General features: G+C 42.5%; 1 protein-coding gene and 2 long non-coding RNA genes across 9 annotated transcripts; 1 reads left to right on the plus strand and 2 right to left on the minus strand.

Moving 5' to 3' along the window:
- Positions 1-22: 22 nt before the first annotated feature.
- Positions 23-7,983, minus strand: LOC129598623 (uncharacterized). 7 transcript variants are annotated; one of them, XR_008691752.1, is made up of 7 exons: positions 7,697-7,983; positions 7,036-7,399; positions 6,527-6,780; positions 5,282-5,597; positions 4,067-4,201; positions 3,827-3,921; positions 23-1,549 (listed from the first exon to the last, which is right to left on the minus strand). It is a non-coding gene; the product is annotated as an uncharacterized LOC129598623 (long non-coding RNA). The 7 variants fall into 7 exon arrangements; XR_008691751.1 differs by having other exon boundaries at positions 23-1,487; positions 1,570-3,921; XR_008691749.1 differs by having other exon boundaries at positions 23-777; positions 1,275-3,921.
- On the plus strand, positions 4,495-5,859 carry LOC129598627 (uncharacterized). The gene is made up of 3 exons (XR_008691757.1): positions 4,495-5,120; positions 5,292-5,369; positions 5,427-5,859. It is a non-coding gene; the product is annotated as an uncharacterized LOC129598627 (long non-coding RNA).
- Positions 7,984-15,155: 7,172 nt separating the features above from the next.
- On the minus strand, positions 15,156-15,776 carry LOC129598631 (macrophage migration inhibitory factor homolog). The gene is made up of 3 exons (XM_055496612.1): positions 15,622-15,776; positions 15,386-15,558; positions 15,156-15,258 (listed from the first exon to the last, which is right to left on the minus strand). The coding sequence occupies exons 1-3, from the start codon at positions 15,727-15,729 to the stop codon at positions 15,156-15,158; spliced, it is 384 nt and encodes a 127-aa protein (XP_055352587.1). The 5' UTR covers positions 15,730-15,776.
- Positions 15,777-20,643: the final 4,867 nt, after the last annotated feature.

Genomic DNA, 20,643 nt, shown 5'->3' on the forward strand with positions numbered 1-20,643 from the left:
CTCCACCCGTCAAACACTCTACGCCTGTGCACAAACACGCCACTCGCGGACAGTTGTGAAATTGTTTTGATGGAAGACCGCGAATAACAGTTATCAGTCTGACAATTAGCGTCATAACAATGCGGCTTTGTGTCAGCAAGCAAGAAGCCCTGCCGGTTAAATACCTCTTTATTGCTGGAAACCTGTGAGAACTTTCCTTTTATGTTCATCGTGACCCGTCACAATGTACAAGGAAATAACTCGCTACAAGGTAGTTGCTTCGTATACATGCACGAAAGCTTTCGCTTTCGCACATTGCGAAACACTTTTGTAGCCTAGCTACTTGCAAATATACATTGGCTGAAATATGCATTGGTTGAAAGCGAAAGTTTTCGTGTATGTACAAGCGCGGATCCATAATCTCTGTCGTACAGGTATCGTTCTGTGTTGCACACTAATGTTATAACATACAGGAGTGTCTTGTGTGCTATGAGTGTCTTGTGCACAGTCCCTTCCCACGTTAATTGGGACAAATTCTTCATTTGATTATATTTGTTGAGCGAAGCTCGCCTTGTACATATTGAGAAATAAAAACTAATTACATACAGGAACTTCGGTGTCCAGGCGAGAGAGCTGAGATCCGGTGGTGTCGAAAAAGGTGGTGTCGAGTATGCCGGAAGTTGGTGTCAGTACTGGAGACTCTCGGCAACCGCATTACTACTGCGTTGTATCTGTACATAACCAAGCATTCGGCGGCTTTGCGTGATTGGCACCTAAATTGCGTACCTTCCTTTGCATCTGTATAAACGAACATTAAACATAACTCGTAACTCATCAAAAGATTTATTACTTCTTGTCAACCAAGCGTGTGTCAAATTGTAAAACCCGTGAGGAAGTGACCGGGTTCCCAGAACTTGATGATTTCGATAACCTGACTGAAAATCGATGCACTGAATTTACACGTTATCTGGAGCTGCGTAGGATACGATAGTCGGTTCTCAATATCAAATAAGGCTTAGTTAATACTTGATGCTGACTAAACTCATGGCCAGTATCGCGTTCCGATGTTGCTGGGGATTAGTCAGATCTGGGTTTATCGTTCAACGTTTCAAGCTGCATTTAAGTCATATGAGGTGATAAAAATGTAATGTACCGAACTACACACATTATCTCCGATAAAAATTAAAGCAAAAAAGATCCCAAAACATGTACTTCTATGCTAATACCGACTACCCAAATACTGAAATTTAAATATCGCTGTGGCCCGTGCCGAAACGTACAAGTCAATGACCTACCCAGTATCCGTTACCAAGCGCCCCGCAGTTTCGATAATGAGGTTCCTTAACGATTTGTAAAGCGGTCAACGGTTAACGATGTGTCCGTGTTCTATTAGGAGTCGCAGTCTCCACAGATTTAAAGCGTTCGTTCTCTAACGGCTGAAATTAGGATGGAGAAACGGGATCATCCCGGTCTCCGTAGGATGTGTTCCTGGACGCCTGTGTGGTGTCCTGTCAAAGTAAGTTATCCCTGCTTCAACGGCCGCACAGTCTAGTCGACCACTGTACGAAATCTGTGCAAAAGATGGCGTACATTAGTCGGCCAATTAATCCGGCTTCCATCCGATGAAGTTTATGACGCTGGTAGCTAATCAGTTCCCGTGCATGTTTGATATTATCCACCGGGAATTAGTCCTCGTCGATCTGCTCTCTTGTTCGTGAGTTAACGTAATTTGTAATTGCTTTCCTAACATTTTCTGCGTTGCAACGACATCCTCTGTACCTTAGGACTTCCGGCTAATCAAGGATGCCGCCGCACGCATGAAAATGTTCAACGCGCCATTTGGTAGTATTAGCATATGCTAAGTAGCGGGTGCGTCTGCACGACGCACGGCCGAAACTGTTATACGGCACGTACACACGATAGAGATCGGTACATGCCGAACAGTCTTGTTTTTTCGACCTTCACGAATCGCAGCCCCGAACGTTCCCGGTGATTCCAAGTGTGCTGCACTAATGCGTTTTATGCTTATGAGCGATGCTAGCTTATATATCCATTTTTTGCTTTGTATAGGATTGCTTATGTACCAATCTTCACGATCCAGAATGCCACTCGATCGTTGATGCTGCTAAAATATAACTGTACGATTTGTACTTACAGTATCTGCTTGAAAAGAAGGAAAAAATATTTATTGTCGTCGTGTTTCGGCTTCACGCTCTGGGCAGCACGGCCATGACTATTCTGTCCAAATTCTGAGACCGGATGATTGTCTAGCGTAACGCCGTTGTTAGAAGGCGCTTACTGGAACCCTTACATAAAAAACTAATGCACACAGAAGTAAAATATAAAGTCTCGTTCTGTGCGACTTTGTTAAGGAAAGTGACGCGGCACATGACACCGAATTCGTGTACCCGCACGAAAATGTTCCCTTTCGCGCTCTCGTAAACACTTTTTCCGTTATTTTATGGCACTGTGCAGCCAGATGATTTGCAAATACTGACGTGAAAACCGTTAATGCGAGCAGCATCCGGCTGGACAATTATGGCTGATCCAAATTCCAAATAGTTTAAATTCATTTTTCTGTTGGTGCATCAATACTCTTATTAAGGACCGATATTTCTTGACATTTAGCATGGAAATGTACATCAGCAAAAAACGTTCTTACACTGATCCCCCGCTCCCACAATTTTTCAAATTTAAAATTTATTAAAAATTTTTGAAACCCATTTTGGATTTGAAAAACATAACAAATACAGATATACAGAAACATAAAATAACATAACATAAAATATACGTATACATATACATATACACGTATACGTATACATATACTACATATATCTATACACGTACATAACATATATATTATAACATATACATAACATAACATATACGTATAGATATAAAACATAACATATGTACTTACGTGTATTTTACGGCGCCACGAAATTTTCTACTTTTTTGGAAAGTACACGACGAATACAGCAAGGATACGTGAAGATGCGTTATTAGGATGCTGCTGTTACGAACTTTTTGGATAATATGCTTACTGCATTCAAGTAGAACACATGTAAGTTAAGAGACGGTAGAGTGCACCATGGTATACGGTGGGTACTTCAGTTTTCAAAGGTAAGGAGCATACAAACAGCATTATTTTAGTGTTCTGTACGGATTGGGAATATTGTTAATATGGCCGTTCTTTGTGCATCACGTATTCCACAGAATCCCGCCAGTTTTCTTTGGATTCCGAAGCTTCTTATGTTTTCTTATGCTTACAAATATAAAAAAAATATACTGCGAATGCAAGTCCAGAAACATGTTCTGGAAAATTAAACGCGTACGTACTCGTCCATATCTGAAATCATTTGGCTGCAGAACGTCATAAAGCAATGGAATAAAGAGTTGAGGACTGCGCAAAAGCCAGCAAATCAAATGACATGCGCCTTTTCGAAGAAAAGAAGCAAAACTTGTAGTACAACGCAAAGAAGTATTTTGATTAGTGTGATTGCAAATCTTTATCTGCATGTACCGGAACACGTTCCTTAACGCAAAAATTAAATATTTCCGAAACTGAACAATGTATGTTTTTAGGTTTTTCGGCAATTGGAAGCACATGAGTATAAACGCTCACTATATTTACGTTTCGTTAGTTCAAAATCTTAGTAAAACGCTCCGAAATGCAAGGTTTGTGACGACACCGGTAAAACGCATAAAATATACAATTGTAAATATAGAGACAGTCACCTTTTTTTCGTTTGTGAGAGTGCTTATCATTGACACTAAAATGGAAGTACCCGTATAACATACATTATGTACTACTAATCGTAATCCTTTTTCTAATTCTCCTTACCACTAAAAAGGAGGAAAGATCGGATTTGCTTTTCCAAATTTTTGCGTGGGTAATTCGGGAACGCTACGGGATCATCATCACATTTGAAGTTCGTACTGCAAAATACGATTATGATTTCCGCAACGTTGACCATCTTATTGTTTAGCGCCACAACGCCACCGCTAGAGCCCCAGCAACGGCTGTCACACCGGACGCTGGATATCCATTCCACAAAAAGATGCCCCCAAGTTCCAACCGTACCTTCTGGAGGCAGTGGGAGTTACAACAAGTTGGAAAACCACGTAGGAATCAACGTGCAGAATTAGCCGTGGACGACAGCGCAGACCGTAGAAGAAAAGCCAAAGTGCGGCCGGACGTAGTATTAGCCGATTATTCCTGGAAGAAAATAGTACAGTATTAAATACCTTGAATTTTCTTGGACTATCTTCAAAGAGTTTATACAAGTACAGCACAAACTTGTTTCTTATATGTTTTCTTATATTTTCTTTTGTCTCTTACGTTTTCGTGTGCTTCTGATGTTTCTTGTGTGTTTTCTTATGATATTTTCTTTTATAAAAAATTTATTTTATAGAAAAATTGATTTGAAACTTACGCGGTTTTCGTGTGGTGTGGCTGTTTTCTAATTTATTATTTCGAAGTGTCGCAATGTTCGTAAGCCAAACGGCCGCTGCGGATTGCGGACATTACCAATGCAACGGAAGTGCTAAAGCGCAAATTTTAGAACAAACAATTTGAGAAACCGTCCGCTGACGCTTTTTGTATGCAACTGACAGTTTATGACTGAAAAGTTGCGCATGCTCAAGTTTACCAAAATTACCGCAATCCGTAGTGATTACGTATATACAATAATGCAGAGTAAACAGGCTCGTTCTTGTGGCCGTTTATTCGGCCGCTGAGGCTACATGTATAAGTATATATAGAGACATAAAATATACAACTGTAAATATAGGGTGTTAGATATCATCCAACCTACGTTTTTTTTTAGCATGTTGCATCATCTTGCATGCTCCGTATATGGTGCTAGCTATTTTATGTTGTGACGTTACACGTTACTCATACTGATGTTCTAATATTATTTGCAAGCTAGCTATAAAGGCTGCTGCATCTGTGTATAAGAGACCAGTCTAGGCTCATTAAACTTCAAATCTCCACATTAGAGTTCGTAAATCGTCAAGATTTCAGCAGCGAAACGGAAATTTTCAGCCTTTTTAAGAAACTGTCCACATAGAAGTAGTAACAGTAAAGTATTTGGTAGCGGTACGGGGACTACCAAGAGACAGTTACCTTTTTGTTTGTGAGAGTACTGTAACGTCCACTAAAATGGAAGTGCTCGTACAAAATATATACTATGTATTACGAAATATATATTATTACTAAAAATTGTACAAACGATTACGATTAACAGTACATATATTATGTACTGTTAATCGTAATCGTTTGTATAATTTTTCTTACCACCGAAAAGGGGGAAAGAGCGGACTTATTTTTCCTGATGTGTAGGTGGATAATCCGGGAACGTTACGGAATCATAATCGAATTTGAGGTTCGTATTGCAAAATACGATTATCATTTCCGTAACGTTGAGCATCTTATTGTTTAGCGCCACAACGCCACCGCTGGAGCCCCAGCACCGGACGCTGATCCAAAAGTTGTGCCCGAATTTGCAACCGGAGGGAGTACAAGTTACAGCCGGTTCGAAAACCACAACATGGAGTAACTGGCCGTGGACGGCAGCGTCGCAGCGAAGAACGTAATATTTTACCCATTATTCCTGGAACGAAAATAGTACAGTATTGAACTACCTTTAATTTTCTTGGACTATCTTCAAAGAGTTTACACAAGTTCAGCTAAAATTCGTTTCCTTATAATTATGTTTTCTTAAATTTCCTTTTGTCTCTTATGTTTTCTTGTGCTTTTATGTTTCTCGTGTGTCTTATGTTTCTTATGTTTTCTTGCGTTTTCTTATGATGTTTTCTTTTGTAAGAAAATTTATTCTATAGGAAAATTGATTTGAAACTTACGCGGTTTTCGTGTGGCCTTTATCATGAAATGAGTATGGGATTTTATGTTGAGCTGTTTAATTAATTTAAATGAGCGCTCTAAACTTATAAAAATCTTATGGGTTACACAGAATAGCACAGCATGGGGCAACGAAATTGGGAACACTTATTTCAGCTTATTACGATTACTCTAATTACAGTTTCTCTTCCAAATACATATGTTCGTATTGCTACCAAGAGTAGTTACCGTGATTACATACTTAATCTTAGATTTCCATGATCGCAAAGCGTTTTGAATTGTTACAATTGAAAATGTCTCCCACTGGCATCGCGCGATACCAGCCATAAATTGTTAATGACCATAACGATAAGTTGTTAATTCGCTTTGAAGACAGCAGAAGCAGAAGAGCATAACGGTTATTTTAATTCGACGAGCGGCCGGATTAAAACTGGATGAGCTGTCTAACGATTAAGGGACAGCTTCAAAGAGCGATTTTAATGATTGTACTGTTACTGTAATATGGATTAGAATGACCGGAGTAAACAGATGAATAACAGCTTAAAAAATTAATTCATATGCTATGGTCAACAGGGCGTGGCGAAATCTATCATTATTGGATAGGATCATGGGAATGCAGCGTAGGTGCCTGTTTTCTTGAAAAAAAGGTGATACAGCGCTATGCACTGCCACTGTAATTACCTTCCTCGCTTTCCCTTCCATGAACGCGGCATCCATCCGATTGGCTAAACACGGAATTAAGCGCTGCACTTCCAGCGGCGGTTATTCCCAGCCAGGATGCTCCTGCAACATTGAGCATTGCTGCAGAAGCAAGAGTACTGGGCGTCTTGCCGAACCAGCGATTGATGGGAGCCAGATCGTCTGATTTCTACACTGTTCCAAGATCCGGTTCTTCAGTTACATGCTGTCATCACGGTAGCAGGTATCCCATAAACCTGGTGTACTTTACGTACACAGCATGCGTATCTAACCTGGCCGAACACGCTCATTACCAAACTCCGCTACAACAGGCATATGATACAAGTTCATACAATACGCCTCAGATAACTGCAAGCTTATTGGTATGGCGAGATTCGGCTGTCGCGGGTGGTACTCCTAGGATCAGGACCTGCTGAGTACCCTACATGCCCGTTTTAACTGGCTAGTACCAGTGTATTTCTTCTACAGCTGAACAAATAGCAGCATCCTACCCGTGTTCCTTGAAGTTGACACTATAGAGGTTCAGCGGCCGTCGGGCGCTTTTATAATCGCCAATGTTGATGACGTAGGTTGGCAGGTGACGAGCTGGTGTCTGGTGGCATAACAGTCTCAGCAGGGCGCCATCCGAAGGAAACCGAGAAACGGCCGAAAAATGCACTGATGGGGGAATCTAACCCCGGCTACGTTGTAAGATCCGCGTAGGCTGCACCACTGCACCACGGCGCAAAGTGTTGAGGATCCTTGAAAGACTTTGACGCTGTCCATGAGCCGCTTCTCTCCTCACAACAGCATCGTGGTTTCGTGCGATGCCGTTACACTCGAACATTGCCGGAAGAATGGGCTCTCCCGTCTTTTCTGAAAGATAATTAGTAGAGTAGGAAAAATAGTTCCAGATGCGGAAGTCCAGACCTGTGTAGTTACGGAAAATTCACCCACAGTTAGAGTTATGTCACAAGTAGCGTGCCAGTACAATACGCTCAACTCTATGCTACGGATGCAAGAAACCGAGTTTCGAGTTATACGGCGGGTTACGCTACCATAAACCATACGAGTCGTACACGGAATATTTACGAGGGCTGCGTTAGAGTTAAGTTTTAGGAGAAGTGAGTTACACTTCGGAGTAATATTATAACTCAATAAATCACAACTAACGCGAAGCACTAGGTTTTCCACGAATGTGTCGTATAAACATGCATCACAATAATACTTCCAACTTCCAAGGTCTTCGTAATGCTTCCAATAGCTTCCAATAGAATAGAACAGAATGCTTCCAATAGAATACAGTATATCAGCAGTTATAAAAGATATCACTCCAAGTTACGTTCTTTTGGCAAGGAAATGAAACCGCCATAGCAGCAAATTGGAGTATCGCAGAAAGTATCTAGAAAACGGGAACGTAAAGAACGCGATATATTATGGCGCAGGATCTTCTTAGTAAAATGTGGAGAACTCGAATTGATTAACTTCAAGCACAGCCGAAAACAGAGTGCGCTATGCGCGGGGCGTGGCCACGCCGTTGCTGAACTGTGATTGGACATAGGGTCAAAGACGCTCAGGCAGATACGAGTCTGTATGCTTATAAACTGTTTCCAAAAATAGGTACAGTATATTAAAATAAGCGACCCGGTACCTAGCAATAAATTCATGTACATCCATAGGAAGTATCAGGATCGTTCGCTTTCGCGCGCTTCCAAACCATTTTTTTGATTAATTTCATTTGACATTGTTTTGCAATTTCCGAGAACGGTACACATGCAAAACAGCACGGCTAAAAATAACACAAATGAATGATTCATTAAAAACGATATCAAGCATTCCCACCTATCTGCATTTCCTGATTGCAGAACTGTAACGTGGGCGTCAGTCAAGGAAAATTTCGAATCAAATATCTGGACTCTAATGCACCCACGAGTCTAATGCGTCAGTTTAGACGTACCATAGTCTGGACATAATTAAATATAAATTTTGGCAAACAATACTCCCTCCAAAATTGTTTATAATTGCCAAGTAATAAATATTTACGATTCTTCCTTGCAGCAATCATGAAATTTTCAGAAGCCATACAAAATGCAGACCAGCATTAATCGGTCGCTTTTCAGTGCTCCGTTAAGTGTGAGGTTTAATCCGCGATAACCTTCATAACGGCCGAAAACTGTTCGTGCTCCGTAGTGGTAAAAAAGAGAGTTGACGCACGGTAGTAATGATGATTTACTGCACACAATCTATGCGCGGCCGATTAAGGGAAGTGGCCCGGTACATGGTACCAAATTCATGTACATGCACGAAATCTTTCACTTTCGCGCACTCCCAAACCGTTTTTTCTCTAGTTTTATGACATTCTGTAGTCAAATGATTTGTATACACAGGCCTGAAAACCGTTTGCGCGCGCAACATCCGGTTCGGGAGTTATGGCTGTAAGAAAATTCGCAATAGTTTAAATGCTTTCAGGTGTACCAAAAGTCTCATTATGGACCGATCTCCTTCAAATTTTGCATGTAAATGCACATGGCCATGAAGATCGTTTTTACACCGATCCACTGTTCTAGCATGTTTTTCAAAATGAATTTAAATTTTTGAAATTCATTTTAAAATTTGAAAACATGCTAGAACAGTGGATCGGTGTAAAACGTTCTTCGTGGTTATGTGCATTTACGTAAAATCTGAGATCGGTCCATAATGAGACTTTTATTACCTGAATGCATTTAAAACTTTAAAAGCCACAAATTCGTATACAAACACATCATTCGGCGAAATCACAGCTCTCCCAACTCTCAGTGGGAGTTCTCACTTCTCAGTACGTAGTCCTATTTTTCGTCCGCGACTATCGCATCTCGACAGCATGCCGCTCTTTCAGTTGAGCACCAACCTTTCCTAATCCGATTTCCCCGCGCATTTCCACGAAGATTTGGCAACGATGCTGGGACAACTGCTGCGAAAGAATCCCAACGTAAGCAAATTGTCAGGCACGCTTTTCCCAAGATACGCGTGTTCAGAGTGTGACCTTTTGCAGCACATCTCGGTGAGCATCAGCACCGATCAGTTCCTGACATGCGGCGGCACCACGGAAGCTTGCGCGTTCGGTAACTTTGTTGAGAAGAACAACGATGCTTTCGTAGAAGCTATGCGAATTCGTTTATGAGAAACTGTGAATCGATGACGCGCGGTGAGAAACGGCGCTAAAATATGACTAAAAGAGCGAACAAGATTTCCTATTTTTATATTGGAAAATATGTGGTGGGAGTAGCGTCGTCGTAAAACGACAAGCTTTCTTCCGTAAGCGTTGGAATAAAGTGATTGTTTTTTTGCAGGTTTACGCTGTTCCTCGGCGATTATCTAGCGTACGACGTGGGTTTCCGCGGATTTTCCTTTTTCTGCTCTTGGACACTTTGTAGTCAAAATAAAGCCTGTCATTGACTTTTCTGTTCCGCTCCCGAGATCCCGGGATCGAGGTTGCTTTCTGGCTGCGATGTAGAAGCAAGTACCGGCGACCGTATATACGAGTAAAGAAACTTTGTGAATTGTTGCACTAGCCGTTATTCTACAGTTTTGTTTGAATCCTTCTGCAATTCGTTTCACGCTATGACCTTTGCGGTTTTAAGGAAGTTTTACAAGTCTTTGTATAAAACACTTTGACAAGATGCGAGATATTTCTCCACAAAGGGTCGCTTAATTTAGAAAATTAGTGAATAAACTCCATTCAGCTCTCGCAGCTCCAGTTAATGGCAGCTCGCGCAGTTTTTTCACTCCAATTCTGATATCGCAGGTCGCACACCTAGCACTATATGTGGTAGGATAAACCAACCTGACTTATCGTAGCAAGCAGTAACTGGGAAATGACCCAGTACATGGTACCAAGTTTGAAATTCGTACACACGCTCGAAAAATTTCGCTTTCGCGTGCTCCGAAACACCCGAAAATGTTTTATGACATTCTGTAGCCAGATGATTTGCATACATGGACCCGAAAACCGTTTGTACGCGCAACATCCGGTTCGGGAGTTATGGCTGTAAGAAGATTCCAAAAAGCTGTAATGCATTCAGGTGTACTAAAACTCTCATCATGGACCAATCTTCTTTAACGTTTGCATGTAAACGCACTTATGCACGAAGATCGTTTTTACACTGAACCCCGGTTGTAGCTTTTTTGCGGATTTTGCAATGCATCTCACACTTTTTAAAATTTATTTTAAGAATGTGCGAAATTTAAAGGAAAACGGTCCATAATAAAACTTTTTGTACACGTGAATGCATGTAGAGTTTTTGAAATTTTCTTTCAGCCATAACTATCGAACCGAATGCCCTGTTTTCACGCCTATGTGTTTGTATACAAATCATTTGGTTACAGAATGTCATAAAACAAAGCAGAACAAGCTTAGTATTGCGCAAAAGTGAAAGTTGTCGTGCATGTACGCGAACGTGGTTAGAAATTGCTCAGAAATTCAAACCAGTACCAAAGTTTTGCTCAGACATGCAAATTAATACGAAATTTTAGCGGGCTACATTATCAGTGGCCACAGCAGCCACAACCCGCACAGTTTAATAATAATTCAAGACATTCTTTGCTACAGATAATCTCTTACGGTTTTATTATCTTGCTGAAGTGCTTGGTACAAACAATAACAAAAAAATATTTAAACAGAAAATATTGTGCTAATCTGCTAAGCGAATATTACCTAATCGCAGAAAAGTTCAAACAGCCAAGCCAGAGTCAATTGCGAACGTTAAAATTTACGGTGTTGTTGGGCTCAGGCTTCGCTACCCGTATCCAGTGGTGGGTTGAGGATCAGACGTGGGGCAGAACTAGCAACTCCCGCCTATTTGGCTTCGGTTTATGCCACATCGTCTCTGGTTTCACACACATCGTCGCCGGAGTCGGGGAAATGGCTGAACGCTCTACCTGTGCCCCCTCTTGGAATATTGATGTCGGATGAGAGCTTCTGTGTAGCGGTTGGATTACGAATAGGTCCGTCCTCATCTGTGCACTGACTGTCGCCTGCCTGTGGACGAATATGGCCACCCAGGTCTTTCTTGCGAGAGGAGCGCGGGACGCTTCATCCGGCATACGTCTTTGAACGACGCGATCCGGAGGAGCCGGGTCAACCGGTCAACTGTCAGGCGCGGTTTTGTCGACTTACGCTTGTTAAGAGTGTGACCTTTTGCAGCACATCTCAGTGTGCATCAGCACCGATCAATTCTTAACGTGCGGAGGCACCACGGAAGCCTGCGCGTTCGTTAAATTGGCATCCATGGGAGCTTTGTTGAAAAGCACAGCGATGCGTACGTCGAAGCGCTGTCCGATTTTGTCCATGAGAAACTGGGAATCGATAACTCGCGGTAAGAAAGGGAGGTTTTAAGATAACAATAGCCGCGAACAAGGATCCCGGCTACCTAACTGGTCCCGCAGCGTTACTGCCATTTTCTGTGGGGCTCCGCGGACGGCGATTTTTTGCCTAATTGCTGTCGAAAACCAAGTACCGATGACCGGATAGGATGCGCCTTTCGGAATTGATTGCACAGAAAATTGTGGCATAGTTTTTTTGAATCCGTCTGTGATTTGTTTGGCACTTGCCAGACTTGCACTAAACTTGCACTTGACTTGCTCTAAACTTTCTTGTTTAGAGATGTGTTCTGTTTATCAAACATTCCTATTTGATTTCAGAGCTGCAAATAATTATTCTTCAATAAAACAACATGAACCATCGCGTGTAGCTGCCTATAATAATGCAGTCCTGTATCGTATTGATATACGCGTGAATAGCCAAATGGCCCATCAAGAAATTGTTCTACGTATTATTCCGTGACCGGAAGCGGAAGTTTAACTAGACCCGCAACGCTACCACCGGCCGGCAGTTACGTAAATAGTAAACACCGCTATGCTGTCGTATGGCTGTATTTATTCCCAATTTCTCGATCTGGCAGATTGTCATTGGCTTTTTGACGAGAATCATTCTTCAATGCCAAAATAATTCTCCAGTTTTTCCACTTTTTGCCAATACCTCCCGTATCCCACCGTAACTCTGCAAGCCGAATGTATTCCCTGGGAAACATAAGAACATTATCCGGATCTGGAAAGACGCTCGACGGATAGAGTTAGGATACATTAAGATTGCAATATTGCATTATGATCAAGACAGGCGAAACCGCGAAAATGTGCTATTGATGAAAGTGTTATGACTGTATTGATATTATCGATGCAAAATAATCATGTCGGACGATGGAAGATTTTTTTTATCTTGAAGTTGATACTATTCTCGACATCTCCAAGTTGTTAATTTTTATGTGTGTTTTTTTCGGAGTTCCTTGCGTTCAATATCGGTATCTACCATAAACGTATCTGCATTCTGCAACGTTACGGGATATGGTGTGTAAGAACGTGCGTGACGAGCTTTTGTGGCGCGAGATCATAGAGACTCAGCTCATGAATAAATTACGGGCACCAGAGCTACAATGCCGGGAATTCTCCTGATGATAGCTGCGAAAAGCGGACGTTTTGTTCCAGAAGGAAATAACTACTCTGTGTATAAACTATATGAGTTGGCGATTTGTACTTCGCCGAGTACTTCGTGTGCAGTGCTTATTGGTCTTATTCGGATGGGTTCGTGCTAGTCACGAGTGTTGCTCATCCGTCCGAACCGGAATGTCCAAAGAGGCATCCCGTTCGGAGCGATTAGCAACGTCGTCCGTCCGAATCGTCCGAATGCCGTCGGATAGGAGAACACCGTGGAATGATGCTGTCCGGTGCGGGATGACCGACACAAGGTACCGTGTTCAAATACGACGAATGGCAAGGAATGGCAAATAACAAGGAATGACAAATAATTTATGGTATAAGCAATCACAAGTTTTCTTAACTGAAGTTGCATACTTCACGTATCCCTGCTGATGACCAATGTAAAAACAATGGTTCACCGCATCAGTATTCTGTATTTATATTTTTTGCCCCAGCCATGGTATATTCATAATTATCTTTACCATACTGCTTATGCAATGTTCGAATTTCGCATTATTAAACTGAGCAAGGAAGACAAACAAATATTAGAACTAATGTATTAGCAGATATAATATCTGCCAACTGATGTTGATCTTCTAAGGCATCTTGTCATAGATGGATTTCCATCCGGACAAAATTCCCTTTAGAAGGTCCAGACAGCAAAATAATCAAGCGTTGCTTCGGGATACGCTGAATCGACTCCGATTTGAAAAAGACAGTGACTCCCGGATTGTCGGCTGGTGTGCCGACAATGCGCGGGTTCAGGAAGCAAATTCCGTAACTATTATAAACTGTACAGTATTCCGTGGGCAATAATTGGGTCTCCGGATGGGTCGCCGTCTCCGTCGCGGAGTACCGCCGCGTGTTTATCCCATTACATGGCGGAATTATATCAAGTATGGGTACCCGGTACTGCCAATGCACTGGCAATGCTAATCATGATCACACCACGTAATCGGATAAACACACGCTGGCTTTTACCGTATCCGCGGCGCATTCCACCACCGCGTCCACATCCTGAGTGTATCCCAGCCACCTAACACCAGCTGCTAGCCCTGGTTTATGGAGAGCAGCGGCGCACGTACAGCGACAAAATCTTTTTCAGGATTTTCAACACTGTGCGCCGTGGTGCAGTGGTACTGCCTACGCGGATCTAACGACGTAGCCGGGCTTCGATTCCCCACATCGGTGCATTTTTCCGCCGTTTCTCGGTTTCCATCGACTTGCGCCCTGCTTAGTTAGTCATATAAGGATCTGTCTGTTTACACCGGATTGAACATTAAATACTTTTCTCGGGTAAACACGGATTGTACACGAATCGTACTTTCCTCTGATAAAGCCCGTTGTATTATCTGTCTATAAGGTCACGAAACGATCTTTCACCGCGTCTTGCCACAGCAGTGTATCATTTAAACATTGTAAATGACGCTTGCTGGTTATCCGTCTTAAGCTTACGATTTATGTAGCTATGGCAGCGATACAGTGAGGAACTACCCTCGGAATGTCGGTTTCTAGTGATCGGGGAAACGGGAACCAGGGCGCAGTGCCCGCTGATTTCCGTAGCCGTGATCGCATTTGCCGAGCGCCGGACGTCATCCCGCCAGAGAATTTGACGCTTCCCCGCGATCCTGGTTTGGATTATGGAAGTGCATGTGAATAATAGTTTGTAATTGCAATACGTATATAATTCTTATCACGGCGAATTTTTTATTTTGCTTTTTCGTTGTGAAGGATAACAAAATACTTGTAATATTATATGTGGTGCGGGTACGGCAGTATGAGGCTCCCGTCGAAAATTGATGTTAACCATAAGAATCTGCAGATTTCGATTGCATCTGTATGAATCTGCCAATCAATGCGGAAAATCTGCCATGATCTAACACGTTGCAAGCCGTTGCACACCGTAACCAGTGGGCACCCATCCATCCTTGAGGTTGTTTTTAATACCATATTTACATAAACTTTCATTTGTTCAAGTATAATCTTTTGATATCTCAGCATCTTGCAATTGTGGGAGTTTTAAAATAAACGTAATCGACAGAATCAGCACAGTTTAAAGTACAAAACTGATCGCAGATGCACTCCAACACAATCTGAGAAACCGGACAGGTGAGCATGCCCATTAGGCAGCCGGTGCTGCCTGCAACCTCCTCCTAACGCTGTCAAGCGTCAAGCCGAGAGAACCCCCTTCGTTCGCTGGAGGATCGCTGAGGAATGACGTGAACCTGTAAAAAGCATTCAGGTTATTTCGAAACGCACAGACAGAAAAAATTTAATGCAACAATCTTTTCAACTAATGCAAGCACCAATTCTTATTGCCCAATGCCATTAAGTTATAGCGTTGTTGCTTACCGCGAGTCATCGATTCGGACCTTCTCATGTTTGATTTCGGGTATAGCTTTGACGTAAGCATCGTTGTCCTTTCCAACAGTGTTCAGGGTGGACGCGAAGTTGTCGAACGCGCAGGCTTCCGTGGTGCCGCCACACGTCAGGAACTGATCGGTGCTGATGCGCACCGAGTTGTGCTGCAAAAGGTCACACTCTGAACATGCGTATCTTGCGAAAACCATGCTTGACAACTTGCTTACGTTGGGATTCTTTTGCAGCAGCTGTCCCAGCATCGTCGTCAAGTCTTTGTGGAAAGGTGCGGGAATATCGGAGTGGGAAAGGTTGGAGCTCATTTGAAAAATCGGCATGATGTCGGTAGACGACCGTTGCGAACGAAGAACGTAACTGTTGAGTGATTTCTCTTTGTTACGGAGAAGTGGTCGGTTTGTAGACTGATATGCTTTGTTTCACAAGTTCGTCGCTTATAAAGCTTTTTGTGAAGAGATAGTTTGCTAGCCTCGGATCGAAACGGCCAGACAAAATGCCGGGAGATACGAGTCACACGACTGACAGTACCCTAGAATCGTCCTTAACCGAACGAAACTTGGAAGGTAATTTTATTCTGGGAAGTCACGCTAAAAGTCGTTCGTGACTTACATGGGTACTTAATCAGCCGCACATTAGGTTTTTGTCAGTAAATCTTTACTAATATATATGAACAGTGGTTTTACCACTACAGAGAGTGAACAGTTCAGGTCGCTGAGAACCACTGCGTTATGGCGGATTAAAGCTGGCAGTCCGTGTATCAGTGATAAATGGCCGATTGGCGCTGGTTTCTACCTTTCGCGATGGTTTACGAGGAAATTATAAACGCTGCGAGGAAAATCTGATGGTGGATATCGTTGGCCCGGTAATTGAGTACCAATTCTAGAAGAATTACAGCATACAACGTTATTCTAGATACAGTAATAATATTATGCAAGCAGTAATAGTTAAAAGGTCCGTAAAAGGGAAAGGACGTTAGCAGTAAAGTTCATCTGTTCTGTTCATCTTTACAAAACGTTTTTAAAATGGAACTATTTTTAATGACCCTCTGAGTTTCAAAAATTAATAGACTTTTCCAATACGAACGAGCCGAGCGCGAATGCGCGAGGCTACGCTGTATTCGTACAGTCTTATTGTCAGGAAGCCGTCAAAGCGTAATTCCGTCAAACTTTCACGGGTTATTATGGATAGATCAACGCGTGGTCTGCTCAATTAACTCAAGCATTACTTGAAAGCAGTTTCATGTTTCGCAGTTGTTAAACTGTGATTTTAAACTGTGCCAAAAAACTCCATGTTCCAGAATATCGCCGTCTTACTTGAAAACACGAAGCTCCACGATTGCACGTATGTATCCATCGCGGAGCGCGTGTTTTCCTGCTCCAAAAAGAGCGTCCAAAACGAGTCATACGTTGAGTCATACAGTCATTTCGCCTAGTAGGCTGTCAAGCGTAACTCCCGTACTTTAACTCCCGTACTTTAAAGTAACTAAGTTAGTTTATATGATATACGATTACTATAATTATCATATTTTAGAAAGATTTTCAGTGCAGCAAATGAACCGAGAATATTAAACAAGACTGCCGGAACAGTCCATAAATTTGACTACACGTAGACCTTTTCAATACCTGTTGAGCGCGAATGCGCGAGACATACCTTGTATACTCGTACATTTTTATTATAAAATTAATTATTATAGGAGAAAGCTCGTATCACCACATAAGTCTCCGCACACCGGTTTTCACCATCACCATACTCCGCACACCACTGCTCGCACCACGTTTTGTCTCAGACGTTTTGTCGGTATTTTTTTGTGTCTACAGGAAGCACTGTAGTGTTTTACTCGTACTTTAAAAATGCGTTGCATCTGTGGAATGTTTCAGTTTTGTCAGTATAACGCAGGGCAAGTCTTTACTATACAGCATACATAATGCAGGTGAGCAAGCATAGATATGGCTGCTATACGGGAGGACGGAAACGTTAGTGCCAGAAAAGCGGATCACGGTTAGCTATTAACGCAAATGAAAGTTGTCTAAGCGGTTCAACATATGTGACTACATGTTCTGACCAGCTTGCCATGAGCCCTAGCATGACTAGACATATTATTGGAAGCTATCCATTCTGTTTCTCAACCTGCTTTTAATTTTGTTTTTTCTTCCGTTCTTACGTTCTTACGTCATTCTAACAAAAATTAGACCTGCGATTTGGCCGCACAGTGAATGGGTGTTTCTCGATTCTGGTAACCGGAAACTTAGCTGCTTCGTGACCTCGCATCCTTTTCCAATCTAAACAGTCGTTTGCTCCCTGGAAGCGATGTACAAGGAGTTCCAGTTGGGATGCTTTAAGAGCATCAGGAGATTTCCGTGGTTTTTGTGAAAAATAAAAAATAATAAAAGGTGGTGTGCGGAGCATAGTGCGGAGAGTAAATACTAGTATTCGAAAGAAAAAAAAACACAAAAATGTTAAAATGGAACAGAGAAGCAATGAAAATGACTTGAATACAAATTACAGACATACACTTTTATTCGGCAACAGCCTGTACAGAACTAACCGAGCCACCAATCTTATTGTTGATCGCTGTCAGTTAACGAGGCGACTGCCCTTCGACCAAGCACCTCTTCTGGCCAGAACCAGAACGAGCGGCATGCGGTACACGCGGCATGAAATCCTCTTTGCCACAACAAAATGGGCCTTTAGTTTTTTTGGATTTTGTAGTCGTAGGTTTGTAGCTTTCCTAAATAGCAAATCATCGCCGATATATTCGGCGCGTGGTCTACTAAGAATAAGAATTTTTGATTTGTGCGACACTGATCGCGAATGGTAGATATTGGCACTAACCGGCCATTTACCAGTGATTTGCTGACTGTAGTCCACCGTAATCGAAAAATACTGAAACACTGTAATGGAGAGATGATTTACCGCATGCATTCTTCTGAGCGTCCGATTAAGTGCTGTTGAATGACTATTACCTCACTTTCCCGAATAGTAACCTTCAAAGTTTGCCCGCTTACGGCGTTCTAGGGTACTGTCGGTCGTGTCACTGTCATTTTCCCGGAAGTTTGTCTGGGCCTTTCGATCTGAGCCGCTGCAACTCTCTGTTTCAGAAAGCTTTATACGCGTCGGATTTGTGTACCAACACATCAATGTCTTCAAACACAAAGTGAGTGTTCTCCGCAATATCTCTTCGTCTATGGAAACGATGCCGCTCTTTCAGCTGAGCACCAATCTTTCCAGATCCGATTTCCCCGCACACTTCCACGAAGACCTGACGAAGATGCTGGGACAACTGCTGCAAAAGTATCCCAACATAAGCAAATTGTCAGGCACGGTTTTCCCCAGATAGGCTGGTTCAGAGTGTGACGTTTTGCAGCACATCTCGGTGTGCATCTGCACAGATCAGTTACTGACGTGCGGAGCACCACGGAAGCCTGCGCGTTCGGCAACTAGGCGTCCACCGGAAACTGTGTGGGAAAGCACAACCATGCGTGTGTCGAAGCAATGTCCGCATTCATCTACGAGAAACCGGGAATTCATGGCTCGCGGTAAGGAAGAACGTATATATTTTTAACCACAATAACGAATACGATTCTGTTTTCGGTATAAGTAAAAGTATACATACGTACACATAAAAGTACCGTCTTCATAAAGTATATATGGAAAGTATACTAATATAAAAATTATATATAAAAGTATACATGAGTATACATAAACGTGCAGTATACTTTAAGTAAATACAAAAGTATACATATATAAAAAGTATATATGCAAGTATACGGGTATACATGGGCGTTGTGATGACTGAGCTGTTTTGGCAGGTTCACGCTGTTCCTCAGCGATTATCCAGCGAACGAAGTGGGTTTCCACGGCTTCACGATGGATAGCTTCAGGCAGAGATAGCAGACTGCACCCGCTGCCTACTTGTTCCCTCAGCGTTACTGCCATTCTACTGCTCACAGACTCTGTCCGGCTAAATTACATAGTTTCGTCTATCCGGTCGATCGAGTCCTGTGTAATCTCACTGGGTTTTGTGTTTCGCTTTGGGGTTCCGCAAACGGCGCTTTTGTGCCTGAATGCTGTCTATAACGACGTACCGGCGACCGGATAGAAAGCGCCATTCGGAATTGCTTGCACAAACAATTTTGATTCCTTCTATGATTTGTTTGGCACTTTAAACTTTCTTGTTTAGAGATTGTTCTATGTTTGTATCAAACATTCCTACCTGATTTCAGATCTGCACATAATTATTCTGCCGATAAAAGAACATTTGTCATCGCGTGAAGCTGCTTGAACTAGTATAATCACGCATCGTAATAATAATACGGTATACGCGGGAAAAGCTCGAATGTCCCATCAAGAACGTGTTCTTTTATTTCGTCACCGGAAGCGGAAGTTGAATAGACTCGCGCAACGCTGCCATCGGCCGGCAGTTACGTAAATAGTAAACGCCTCTGGTACGTTGTGGCTGCATTTGCTTTTTGACGAGAATCAGTTTTTATAAATAACTGTCGTGTCCACCGTTTCTCTTCATCTCGAATGTATTCCATTGGGAAACATAAGCACATTACCCGGATACTGGAAAGATGCTCGACGGATACAGTTAGGATACATTAAGATTGCGATATTGCAGTATGGTCGAGACAACAGGCTATCGATGAAGGTGTTATCCATGCAAAATATTCATGTCGGACGTTGGAAGATTTGTCTTATCTCGATACTGTTCTCGACATCTCCAAGTTGTTAATTTTTATGGTGGTTTTTTCGGAGTTCCTTGCGCTTATTATTGGTATCTCCCATAAACGTATCGGCATTCTGCAACTTTCGGGATCTGATGTTTAAGTACGCGCGTGACGAGCTTTTCTGGCGTGAGATCATGGTATCTCAGCTTAACGAGGGAATTACGGGCATCGAGAACCAAAATGCCAGGAAATTCTCTTAATGGTAGCGACGAAAAGCGGGCGCTGTGATCCCCAAGGAAATAACTACTCCTTGTACTCATACACCGTGACTTATTGCGCCGATGTGTCGTACATTGATCGCCGAGTACTTCATGTGCAGTGCTTATTGGTCTTGTGCGGATGGATTCGTGCTGATCACGTCCGTTGCTCATCCGTCCGAACCGGGATGTCGAACCTCGCATCCCGTTCCGAGCGATTAGCAAGGCTCTTCGTCTGAATGTCGTCAGCAAGGAGACCACGGTGGAGCAACGCTGTCCGCTGCGGGATGACGAACACGGGTGTAAC

The sequence above is a fragment of the Paramacrobiotus metropolitanus genome, unplaced genomic scaffold, assembly GCF_019649055.1.
Source record: "Paramacrobiotus metropolitanus isolate TYO unplaced genomic scaffold, Prichtersi_v1.0 Parri_scaffold0000126, whole genome shotgun sequence".
Lineage (NCBI taxonomy): Eukaryota > Metazoa > Tardigrada > Eutardigrada > Parachela > Macrobiotidae > Paramacrobiotus > Paramacrobiotus metropolitanus.